This window comes from Scophthalmus maximus, chromosome 13 (assembly GCF_022379125.1).
Source record: "Scophthalmus maximus strain ysfricsl-2021 chromosome 13, ASM2237912v1, whole genome shotgun sequence".
NCBI lineage: Eukaryota > Metazoa > Chordata > Actinopteri > Pleuronectiformes > Scophthalmidae > Scophthalmus > Scophthalmus maximus.
In genome coordinates, this window is record NC_061527.1 from 1872320 (window position 1) to 1884397 (window position 12078).

The 12078-nt window shown below is 43.8% G+C and overlaps 2 protein-coding genes across 5 annotated transcripts; one reads left to right on the top strand and one right to left on the bottom strand.

Annotated features, from left to right (window-relative positions):
- Positions 1 to 1119: 1119 nt before the first annotated feature.
- On the bottom strand, positions 1120 to 7106 carry c13h8orf82 (chromosome 13 C8orf82 homolog). Of its 2 annotated transcripts, none has more exons than XM_035646649.2 (4): positions 6974 to 7106; positions 3684 to 4039; positions 3058 to 3106; positions 1120 to 1957 (listed from the first exon to the last, which is right to left on the bottom strand). In XM_035646649.2, the coding sequence occupies exons 2-4, from the start codon at positions 3846 to 3848 to the stop codon at positions 1473 to 1475; spliced, it is 699 nt and encodes a 232-aa protein (XP_035502542.2). In that variant the 5' UTR covers positions 3849 to 4039; positions 6974 to 7106; the 3' UTR covers positions 1120 to 1472. The 2 variants fall into 2 exon arrangements, with proteins under 2 accessions (XP_035502542.2, XP_035502541.2); XM_035646648.2 differs by having other exon boundaries at positions 3684 to 4036; positions 6974 to 7105.
- On the top strand, positions 6982 to 11543 carry si:ch211-191a24.4 (uncharacterized protein LOC100150331 homolog). Of its 3 annotated transcripts, none has more exons than XM_035646645.2 (4): positions 6982 to 7115; positions 8164 to 8251; positions 8920 to 9050; positions 9754 to 11543. In XM_035646645.2, the coding sequence occupies exons 2-4, from the start codon at positions 8169 to 8171 to the stop codon at positions 10389 to 10391; spliced, it is 852 nt and encodes a 283-aa protein (XP_035502538.1). In that variant the 5' UTR covers positions 6982 to 7115; positions 8164 to 8168; the 3' UTR covers positions 10392 to 11543. The 3 variants fall into 3 exon arrangements, with proteins under 3 accessions (XP_035502538.1, XP_035502539.1, XP_035502537.1); XM_035646646.2 differs by having other exon boundaries at positions 8167 to 8251; XM_035646644.2 differs by lacking the exon at positions 6982 to 7115 and adding an exon at positions 7333 to 7578 and having other exon boundaries at positions 8167 to 8251.
- Positions 11544 to 12078: the final 535 nt, after the last annotated feature.

Genomic DNA, 12078 nt, shown 5'->3' on the forward strand with positions numbered 1-12078 from the left:
GAAAACAGTACAACAAATGAAACAACCGCGAGGTAAAAACACATCAGTAGGTTTTTGTAAAAACATTTGTCTAATTAAGCAAAATATAAAATGTCAAACTTTATGGGGGTCACACTTTTTTTTTTTTTGATATCCCACTTCATGTCGGGACAGTCATTTAAATTCTTCACATTTGAGAAATATGAATTTAGTACTTGTACTGTATTTGTGCAAGTGGGACAGTGGACGGGGTCGAGATCCACCTGAAGAAAAAACAAGATGTTCATTGTTTCTTATTTATTTATTCGAATTTGCTTTAATCTTGAGTCGTATGTTTCAAAATGTTTCTGACAAGGTTGTGGATATTTTCTAAATCACATTTCAGCAGCTGAAAAAGATCTGGTGTAATACATCACTTTTTAAATAAATATACTATTGGCGGTTTATCCATTTAGTATATATATTTATGTATCTGCTGCAGATATGTAGTTTTAACCGTTGCGAAGGAGGTTATGTTTTCACCCCGGTCCGTTTGTTTCTCAGCAGGATTACGGAAAAAACTACAGGACAGATTTGAATGAAATTTGGTGAAAGGGTGAAACAGGGATCGGGACAAAGGGGCGGAGCCAGGAATTTTTAAAATATCCCTTTCTTTAACAAATTTGAGATTTCAATATTTCATGAATCTTGATGAAGAAAAAAAAGCGTTATATTAATTGAACTAAGATGTTTGTTTGTTTGCAGGATTACTCAAAATACTATCAAACCAATTTCCATCACAGTTCGTTGGATCAGTTGGGATGTAATTTTTTCCGCCCCAACATATTTTCAACATTTTCATGAATTTTAGAAAATGTTTCTATGTCTCATCTCCACAAATTCAATATGGTGATAAAGTGGCCAATCAGCACTCGGCCGAGGTGTTCCTCCTTCTAACCTTTAAAGGGGCAGTACGCGATTTTAATCCAATACACTACGACTCGGGGGGGTCAGCTTCCGTCTTGTCTCCTCGTACCCGAGGTTTAAAAAAAATCAATAACAATCTTTCTACAAAGTCGCTTATTGAACCTTTAAATGTGACGACACTAGTCTGGGTCCAAACACACGGAGCTGTGACAATGAACACTTTTCAACTCGACGTGCGTCACAAATCTTTTTATTTTAATTTCAAAAGCAGCTTCACTCGATCTCAACCCCTGAAGCTTCGGGGCGAGTGTTTCTAAACTCTAAGTGGTCGTAAAACAACAGTATATTCATCAGACTTTTCTCCATTTAGTTTTTTCGCTCCACAGATTTAAATATGATTGAAATTCAAATCTTGGGACTGAGAAAATAACTGTGACGAGCGAAGAAGTTTGATTCAACTGATGAAGTCGTCAGCTGCTTGTCAATCATCTGATGACAGAACGACACGTCATTTCAAACTTCTCAGCAACCACCCGACGTGTTGTAGGTGGATTCACAGTAAAGTGTTTGTGACCCGTTCCTGGTCGTTATCCCACTTCCCCCTGCTGCCCGCCGCCCTCGTCTCCCGAGGGGAAAAGTCCGGCGAGCTCATTGGTCAGCGCGTGCTCCTGCCCTCCCCACAGGAAATGCGTCGGCTGTCCCGATTCCGATTGGCTCTGCTCGGGGGGATAGACGAAGAACGGGCTGAGCTCGATGGCCAGAGCCGACCGCACCAGGCCGACGCCCCCCCAGCGCTCCGAGCAGGGGTGGTACACCCGCCCGCTGGCGGGGTGCATGTACAGAGCCTCAGGGCGGAACGCGGCGCTCAGCTTCTCCGCGCCGCCGCAGTACGACAGCATCGCCCGGTCTCCCGTCGCGCCCGGCAGCAGGTGGGTGAAGACCACGGGTCGGTCGTCGCAGCGCACAAAGTTCCTCTCCCGCCCGCACAGCGACAGGAAGGGGAAGTCGTCCTCGTAGCGGCCGCTCCCATTCGAGCGCAGGCGACTGAAGAAGAAGACCAGGAACGGTTTGTCTGGTGAGCACAGAGAGATGTGAGTGACGGACAGCTGCGTAACCAAGCAACAAGAAGGTCTTACAGAGAAGGTCATGGGTCACGTCACGTGTGATATTTCTACACTCCGGAAATTAACCTGGAAACGCTTAAATTCATGAGAATGTTTCAGGTCTGTGGTGCCTGAACGCAACAAGATGATTCACTGTTTCATTCATTGTGTTTGGATTTGTTCTATAGGGACAGAGGTGCCATTAATAAAATATTATTATTACTATATCGAAACGATGACTCTGTTGCTTAGAACTTTTATTGAATCTATTGAATATTATTAAACAGAATTTGCACAAACGACGCCACTAGTACGTCTGTCACGATAACTTACTTTTTGTTGTAGGATATATTGTCCCAGAATTTATTGCGATGAACGATATTATCGTCATTTTAAGAGCATCATTTGAAACTGAATCAGGTGAGCTCACAGTATATTGGTCCGACATGATTTGTGTCGCTGCTGAGAGAAATGTTATCATAAGTTTAGATTTTACGTTTAGGCTTCAGACAAAACAAGCTAGTTGAAGACATGGTAATGGTTACTCATAAGACAAGAACAGATGAGAGGACAGAAGCAGCAGGACACAACGGCTGTTATTGAGGTCAATAAAAATCATTGAGTTCATATTATTTGTATCATACGAAGAGGCGATAACGTGATAATCGCGACAGACTCGTCTCGCCTCGTCATTGTCTCCTCGTGTATTGATCATGTGATGTATTGCACAGCTGCAACAGTTAATCAATAAGTAATCGATTACTAAATTAATTTGCCAACTATTTTGATAATCATTAATCGGTTCAACTAGTTTTTAGGAAAAAAAAGTCAAAATCCTCTGATTTCAGCTTCTTAAATATGAATATGTTCTGGTTTCTTTGCTCCTCTGTGACAGTGAACTGAATATCTTTGGTGTGTGGACAAAACAAAACATCATCTTGGTGGATTTGGGAAACACCATCGACATTTTCCACCATTTTATGAACCAAACAACTCATCAATTAATCGTAGGGAATAATCGACAGATTAATCGATTATGAGAATCAACACGTAGTGTTCATCTATTTACCTTTGAAGCACGTGACAAAGTTCTTCACTTTGGTGTCATCAAGGAAAAGCTGGAGACAAAATTTGGAGCAGACATCAACAAATCATCCTGGAGTGAGAATCTACAAGTTATTATTGTATATATATACACACACATATATATAGATATATATATACACGGACCACACATATATATATATACATATATATACACACACACACATATATGTGTGTGTGTGTGTGTGTGTGTGTGTGTGTGTGTATATATACACATATATATATATATATATATATATATGTGTGTGTGTATATATATGTGTGTGTGTATATATATGTATATAGTTTGGTGTGGGTTGGGCACTCACCTGTCCCTGGTGGTCGATGTAGTAGAAGTATAATATATGTATATATATATATATATATATATAGTTTGGTGTGGGTTGGGCACTCACCTGTCCGTGGTGGTCGATGTAGTAGAAGTATGTATGTATATATATATATATGTATATATGTATATGTATATATATAGTTTGGTGTGGGTTGGGCACTCACCTGTCCCTGGTGGTCGATGTAGTAGAAGTATGTATATATATATATATATATATACATATATGTATATATATAGTTTGGTGTGGGTTGGGCACTCACCTGTCCCTGGTGGTCGATGTAGTAGAAGTATTCCCGGATGCGAGGCTCGGGGCTCTGGCCCTGGATGTAGGCAGCGGCGCCTCTGGAGGCGGTGCGGCCGGCGGGCAGGCGGCGCAGGGCGGTCAGACCTCTGGCGCCGAGCGCCGCAGTGCGGAGCAACAACATCACCGAGCAGCTCCACGAACAAGATCCACACGAAACCAACAACAACCCGTGACACCGCGACTCTACCGTCACCGGAAGCGACCGAACACCGGCGACGTCCTCATGTTGTTGTTGTTGTTCAACAGCTGCTGTTCGACCCGGAAGTGTTTCACTTGCTACAACGTCGCCTCCTTTCTGACTGTCGCCCCCTGCTGGACAGGAGGTTGTTTACAACACAATCACGTGGACGTGTTATGATGTGATTATAATTATTATAATATATATCATACAGTGCAAATACAGTGAACATTTTATTTAAAGGCCTAATGAAGTAAAAATAAATTAAAAATTGTGATAGAAATTGGAATTTTTACGTTTCATTTTCACAGAAAAGAAGAAAAAAAACACATTTATAAATATATAAAATATGACGTGATTATTACCGGGGTCTGTATCAATATATATATATATATATATATATACCAGAGAAGAAGAGTCACCGTCTGCTCTGTCTTCAGTTCACACCGGGCAACAAAGTTGGCGATGACCTCCCTGTATTCCAATTTGTTCATTATTATTATATTTTTTATTAAATTTAATTAATATTATCATTAAAATCATCGTGATCAATAATATTATTATTATCATCATCATCATTATCATTTTTATTATTATCATTATTTTATTATCATCATTTCCATCATTATTTAAATATATTTGTAAATAATTATTTTTATTGTTATCGTTATTATCATTATTTCTATTTATTTGATTATTATTATCATCATTATTATCATTAATATTATCATTATTATCATGATCATTGTTAATATTATCATCATTATCATCATTATTATCATTATTTAAAGATATATTTTTGGATCATTATTTTTAGCGTTAATCATTATTGTCATTATTTTTCATTAAGTGTCAATATCATTATGCGTCTGTCTGTGTTTAAAACAACGGTTACATAACTGTCCCTCTCTCCCCGACCGGTCGTGGCAGATGATCGTCGTATCAGATAAAACTGCAGCTGGACACAAGTTTCTATTTGTACGGTGACCGGGCGAAGAAGAGGAAGGAGAGAGGAGCTTGACAGGAAGTGAGCGAGGAAGTTAGGACACTAGCTTTAGACCCTAGTGAGCATCAACCGCTCCGCTCCGTGAATTCCCGTCTGACTTTCTTTAACACATTCAACACTTCACGTTCACGTGTGCGTGTTTGTTCCCAGGAGGTTTGCGGGAGTCAGCGGAAGGAAGAACGGGCGAATAAGCACAAATTTCTCAGCGACCAAACTCCGAGCCGCCGCATAGTCAAAGAGACGAGACGGTGTTCGCCGTGCTCCAGGACACTCGGGACGCTCGGTGGAAACGGAGGCGTCCCGGCTCGGACGCCTCAGAGAGAACTGTCTTCGGTTGCGTCGGCTCCGGAGATCTTTCCTGTGGACAACTCCGACTGTGTTTGTTACGCTCAGCTCAGAACAAGAGTTCAGGCCTGGGTTCACATATTCATCCTGGGGTGGCGGCAGATCAGGCGTCGAACTGCTGGCCGGAGTTCTTTCGCGACGACCCGGAGCAAGTGGTTTTCTGAGGAGGATTCCGCCCTTTTTTGGCGAGCTAGGCTCCGGAAGTCGCTGGCCTTGACTCGTCTGCAGAGAGGCTTCTTCCTGGTTCGGTGGCGGAACACATCCTGTTTGGCTGGCCTGGGTTCTTCCACGACGATGAGATCCTTGAGCAAGTTCTATCCTGGGGACGATTACGTCTGTATACGCCGCGTTCAAGTCAGAACAAGAGTTCAGGCCTTGGTCCAGATACTCAACCTGGGACAGTTCAGGCATCCAACTGCCGGCTGGAGTTCTTTTGCGATGGTACAGTCCTGGAGCAAGTCTGAGGATGACACCACCTGAGCTCCGCTCCGGAAGTCGCTGGCCTTGACTCGTCTGCAGAGAGGCTTCTTCCTGGTTCGGTGCCGGAACACATCCTGTTTGGCTGGCCTGGGTTCTTCTGCGGTGATGAGATCCTTGAGCAAGTTCTATCCTGTGGACAATTACGTCTGCATACGCTGCGCTCAACTCAGAACAAGAGTTCAGGCCTTGGTTCAAATACTCAGCCTGGGGCCGCGGCAGATCAGGCATCCAACTGCCGGCTGGAGTTCTTTCGCGAAGGTGAAGTCCTGGAGCAAGTCTGAGGAAGACTCCACCTGAGCTCCGCTCAGGAAGTCGCTGGCCTTGACTCGTCTGCAGAGAGGCTTCTTCCTGGTTCGCGTGTGTCGGTCGGCCGGGTTCCTCGGTTCCTCTGGGACGGTGAAGTCCGAGACCTGCAGCCACCGATCGGAGGAAGTTCCTGACCATTTGCGATAAGCTCCGCCCAGGAAGTCGGCCATTGCTCGCGTGCAGAGAGTCTTCCTCGGTCGAGGCCGGACCTGCAGCCTCTGAACTCCCAGACGCTGAGGCGACCTCGCGAGTCATGTTGACTCATTTGTCTGTCGCATTTCCTCTGCTCGAGTCCTTTACACCACCTGATACCATCTGACTCACTGTGACATCATTCTGATGTATCAAAGGCGGGAACTCAAGAGATCAAAAATCAAACAGACAAACAAACAAACTATAAAGAAGCGATGACATCACTGCATCTTGAGGAAAACAAAATGGCCGAAACAAGGGGACGTTCTAAAACGCCCCCAATGGGCTTCAGCAGCGATCAATAATCACCAAATTTCTCTCAGATATACTTCGTCATAAACACCTACACCTGTCAAAAAAAATCTAAACTGAAAAATCCTATAATTATGGACATTATAGCCTGTTATAAGGAAACAGGCTTAAAGGGACAGTTCAGTGATTTTGAAGTGGGGTTGTATGAGTTACTTAAACGTCCTGCAGCGTACAATTGAACGGATATTTTTCTTAGGTAACGTTTTAAAATGTGGTGGTCCCCTCTGCAACAGTGGGACTCAGACTTACGTTACTTCCACTTCTCCTCCAAACTCCGTTAAATGACATTGCCGATCACCATCTCCATAATTTAATTTGCTTCAATTTATTTTTCCATAAGGTGACGGAAGACAGAGAAAGGAAGGTCCAGACGAGTCTCTCCACCTGCGACTACAAGACCCATCATGCACCTGTCCGGGTTGTTCACCTGTGCGCGTCTTCTCTTCCGGGTTGGGGAGGAGTCGTTTCCACCTGGGAACCTGACGACACGACGCAGCAGCGGCGCAGAGATCCACGGGTCCAACAATGGCGCTGTAGTCGGACTTCGGAGCGAGTTCACGGACTTCACAGTGAGTTGGTTCTTTTTTTGTTTCGCCACAACGAGCTAACGACGCGAATCCACGGAGCGTCGCCGACCGACCCGTGTGGTTGTGACGTCACGAACCGGCTCCGCGGCCGTGACGCGTAAAGACGTGAACTCTTTGAAAATACTTTTGACGTGTGTGTAGTTTTCACTCCGTCATAAATCGCGTTTCTGTTGTTCGATGGCGCGACGCTGAAGTTGGCGTCCGATTCGACGGTTTAAGGGGAAAGTTAAGGGGAAAGTGAACTCCCAATGCTCCGTGTTGGACCAGGTCCAGATGGAAAACCACCGCAGCTAGACCTGTCAAATGTGGACTGGACTGTCACAGAGAAGACAAAGATTCATTAAAACACAGTTTCGGATTTGTGAAAACATTATTATATTTGTGAAAATGCAAAAGAAAAGTGGGATTTCATCACTCATTTCTCCTCAAGACCACATTGGACCAGGTCCAGATAAAAAACTACACCTAGACTTGTCAAATCTCGACTGGATTGTCACAGAGAGGACAAAGCTTCAAAACATGGTTTCAGATTCGTGAAAACTTTAATAATTTTAGATTTGTGAAAACTTTATTCAATATGTGTGCGTGTGATTTCATCACTTATTTTCTCCTCTGGACCACATTGGACCAGGTCTCCCTCTAAAACCACTAAAGCTTGACTTGTCAAGACCGGACTAGATTCTGTAAAACATAGTTTCAGATTTGTGAAAATGAAAAAAAAAAAGTGTGATTTGAATTTTTGAAAAAAGTGTGAATTGCTTTCACCTGTAGACCACATTGAACATAGTTTCAGATTTGTGAGACCAAGGTTTCGTTGTCGTCGCCTGACATAAGCGACATCAAGGGTCATTTAATCTTTATTCAAAAAGCCTTTTCGAGCATTCGAATTGAAATTTACGTTAAAATAAAGTAAAGAAAAAATGTCCATTAACGCATATTGCACCGTGTGTTGAATCGTAGTTTCTTTTTCCGTCTCTTACATAGTTCGTATGATGCTTTGTTGGTTTATTTGTGTATCTCCTCCGGTCAGCAGGTATGAGTCACCCGCCCCGTTCAAACCGGGGGCACCGGGAGAGAAACGGAGACCACCGTCATCACCGGGACTCTCACGACGACAGGTACGTTAAGACCTACACACACACACACACACACACACACACACACACACACACACACACACACACACACACACACACACACACACACACACACACACAAATTGGACACAATAGAGATTATGCTTTATGAACAGTAGGTTACAGCTAATATACAAGATATGGCATATTAAATATTTTTTAAACAGAGCTATAGCTATAAACACATTGTGTGTGTGTGTGTGTGTGTGTGTGTGTGCGTGCGTGTGTGTGTATATATTCTATTTTCTCCTTTCACAAATACAACATGCTGACCAGGATCTGGATAAAATAATAATATATTAAAATAAAATAATATTTTAAACAGATAAAATAAATATTCATGCAAATCCGCACATAACTTTTCTGCTAACAAACAAACGGACAAACCAAACCACACGTCACCCCAGTGACGGAGGCAAAACATTATTATTATGCATATCTCAATGTGATAAACAACTGTATTAAAAATATATATATTTTTCTATAATATTGCACTTTAAATAAAACAAAACACAAACAAGACTCTGCCACACAACAGCAAGTCAGTCAAGAGCTAAAAATAGAACCTTCTTCAGTAACTTCTCATATATAACCTCCAAATTATCCGGAGATAAAAACTGACCACACACTTGTGGTTCTATGTGCCCAAGGTCGTCGTCGCCGTCGTCTCGGCCCCCGTACTACCCCAGAGAAGTCGACTCTCCTCCCCAACGCGTGCGGGACGTTCCCCCCCGAGCGGAGCAGCACGACTCAAAGTGCACACACATCTGCTCCCGGAGAGGTGAGTAGGAGCGCTCCTCTCGCGGGAGGCGTCTCCCTCAGGTTTCACTGCAGGTCGCCGCCTCCTGTGGGAAACTGGGCCGACTGGTTCTCTGCTGTTTACTGAACTCCCTCCTCAGAGTTTAGGTTTCAGCAGAGAAACGTCTGACGAGCTGATTCCACAGTCTGAGAGTTCAGAGTACAGTTTTTAATAAAACAGTTCCGTATGATCCTCTGGGAAAAGTAAAACACTAATATAATATAGGGAGAACCTCCACCCTCACACCTGCTGGTTGTTCAGGGCTCCTGAGGTCTTTATGGTTCCAGGGTTTCAGATGTGAGGAGTAACTGTCTACATTTTTTTTAATTTCAGATCATTTCAGATTTTATTGAATATTTGCAGGGTTTAGTTGTTCGAAGAGCAAACTCAAGTAATTTACGGCTGCATCTAATCATCCTTTTTTATCATTGATTAATAATTTGGGGCAAGTGAGTCCATCACATTTTGCCGTAGCTGAAGTTCACGTTTTCAAATGTTTTGTGGGGCAAATAGTCGAAAACCAAAATGGATGAAGAAAAATGACATTATGATTACATCACGTCAGTCTGTTATTCAACTGTAGTCAAGTACAGGACCGAACTTTTTTTTTGTTGTTGAAATATCTAGTATTTATTCCTATGTGGTGATTGTGTCCGTCCTCACCGTCTCCCGTGGCTCCTCCCAGGTGTGGTGCTGATCTGCTCCGTGCTGACCAACGCCCTGGTGCTGATCTGCCTGATCGCGGCTCACATGGTGACGTCGGGCATGTCCTCGGTCGCCGCCACGGGCGGCTTCAACATCAACTCCCACTTCAACCTGCAGGGCACCGAGCTGCAGCAGGTCCGCGACCTGGACATGCAGTACAGCCAGATGCGGGCGCCCGGGATCTACGGGGGAATCCCCTTCAGCCTGACCTTCGGCGTCGTCTCGATGCTGTTCGTGGTCGCCGCGAGCAAACCCCCGCACCTGATGTCCAGGAAGCTCCTGGTCGGGGCGCTGCTGTTCCAGGCGGTGGGCGCCGTGGCGTACGTGGTGGCCGTCGGCCTCTACCTGCACTTCATCATCGGCGTCAACGCCACGGACGTGTGCCAGCGGCGGGAGCGGCTGTACGCGCGCAACGGCTACACCTGGATGAGCTGCGACGTGAGCGGGGCCGACGCCGCCGTGGCTCTGTTCGGGCTCATCACGGCCATCCTGTACGCGGTCGGCGCTGTGCTCACCATCCAGACCGTCCGCGGCGTGAGGCGCTACCTGCAGGAGAGGAAACGCCGAGCGGCGGAGAGGCCGCGGGCCCCGCTGAGGGCCGACACCACCGCTGTGTGACGGGCCATACAGACCACAGACCAATCAGCTCACTGGGGAAAAATCCCATATTCCTACAGATTCTAATCACGGATAAAATGACAGTGTTTATAATAATATTTTTATAGGTTTTTGCACATTTACGTGTGGTGCACACTGGGATTTGTACACTCTGATGTACGTGTCACATTCCTACTGATCCACAGAAGAAGGTTCAAGTCCGACATCATCGTCTGAGCCTGCTAATGCTAAGCTAACGAGCGGCGGCTGCCTAACATAGTTCCTACACTCCGATTGGCTGCTGCTACAACCGCGGCTGTGACACGCAAATTAGCGTCTTCGGTCTCCAGATCGTTTTCCACAGTCTCGGCGTCGACTGTGGCTCCGCCCACAGCGGCTCCAGCCGTGGTTACGATCCCTCGACGCTGTGGAATAAGGATGAGCGCTGGACGCATCGCGAGATAAAGAAAAGAAATCCCACTGTGCCCTCTGTTGGGTCAGTTAACCATGAAAAGTATGGAGGATTAAAAATGTGACTCGCCTCTTAATGAGTGAGGAGTATTTGCTGCCTATTTTATTTACGTGCAGTTTCTTTCAGATTTCTCTTCTCTCCCTTTTTTAATCTCGATGAGCCAATAACAAAACTTTAAACTGTTTTTATTCTACTTCATTTTCCATATTTGATCTCACTGAACAACTCTCCTGCTGCAGGGACATGAATTCCACGAGTGAGTCACGGACTCGCGTCACGTAAAACACGTAACTAATGTTCTGATGTTTTGCTTTTTTTACACGTCATTGGTTTGTAATCTTGTGATTATGTTTGAGTGAACGGTTTATATGTTGGATTAGACTTTTTTGAAATGATTTTTACTTGTTTACTGGTATGAATTAATGTTTGTTTTTTATATATCAGAGGTTGGATTTTATAATACAAAGATTATCTTCTCAAATTAAACCACTAATGTGACTCACTCCATTCAACATGACAGTTTGTGACGATCGGCCTGTAGAGGGCGCCAGACGTCTCCTGTGACTTCTGTTTCCCTCCACACACTTCTGCCGCCGCCGCCTTGTTCCTTCTCTCTGCTGCCTCAGATTTGGAAATAAGCAAGTTATTAATAATTATCCAAGAAAATTGTTAACAATAATAAAAAATATTAATATAAACTAGTACTGTAAACCTGTGAAATCAGTGCACAACAAGTGGTGCCCCATGTGAGGCTCTCCAAATACCAGCTCTATTGCAATCCACAACTTTAAACCCTAAATTATTTTGTAAGAAATTCTGATATCTTACAAATAATTTATGTTGTGATTTGCCAAGCATTTAAAAAAATTAAAAATAATTCCTGGATCCTTCCCTTTTTCCTGATTCACGCTAAAAATGTAATGGATTCTTTCTCTGCCCATGTTCCAGCTTTCCAGGTAAAACTTAAAATAGATCTTTATGGTAAGTTATGTTTTTAAAAACACTGGGATTGTTCTGAATTATTTTAAGTGGTGCTAGAAATTTTTAGAAGCCAAATCTAAAAAAATCTTACGTCAAAACCAAAACTATCTTCGTGGCTACAAAGTGAGAGGGTCACGAGGAAAAACTTTTGAGAATTTTGAGAATGAAACGATGATGTGACAAACAGTCAGAGTCAACATGTCGTGGTTATCTGAAAACTTTAATTTATTATATAGCAAAAGTAGCTCTGTTGCG

What these genes read in the sequence shown, in the direction of transcription:
- c13h8orf82 (XM_035646649.2), bottom strand. Translation starts at nt 3,848, where the DNA reads ATGTTGTTGCTCCGCACTGCGGCGCTCGGCGCCAGAGGTCTGACCGCC. An exon ending in ACATCGACCACCAGGGACAG is followed by an intron (nt 3,107 to 3,683) that starts GTGAGTGCCCAA and finishes TTTTGTCTCCAG; the next exon opens with CTTTTCCTTGATGACACCAA. An exon ending in CTTTGTCACGTGCTTCAAAG is followed by an intron (nt 1,958 to 3,057) that starts GTAAATAGATGA and finishes TGTGCTCACCAG; the next exon opens with ACAAACCGTTCCTGGTCTTC.
- si:ch211-191a24.4 (XM_035646644.2), top strand. Translation starts at nt 7,437, where the DNA reads ATGTGGACTGGACTGTCACAGAGAAGACAAAGATTCATTAAAACACAG. An exon ending in TCAAGACCACATTGGACCAG is followed by an intron (nt 7,579 to 8,166) that starts GTCCAGATAAAA and finishes TCCGGTCAGCAG; the next exon opens with GTATGAGTCACCCGCCCCGT. An exon ending in ACACATCTGCTCCCGGAGAG is followed by an intron (nt 9,051 to 9,753) that starts GTGAGTAGGAGC and finishes GGCTCCTCCCAG; the next exon opens with GTGTGGTGCTGATCTGCTCC.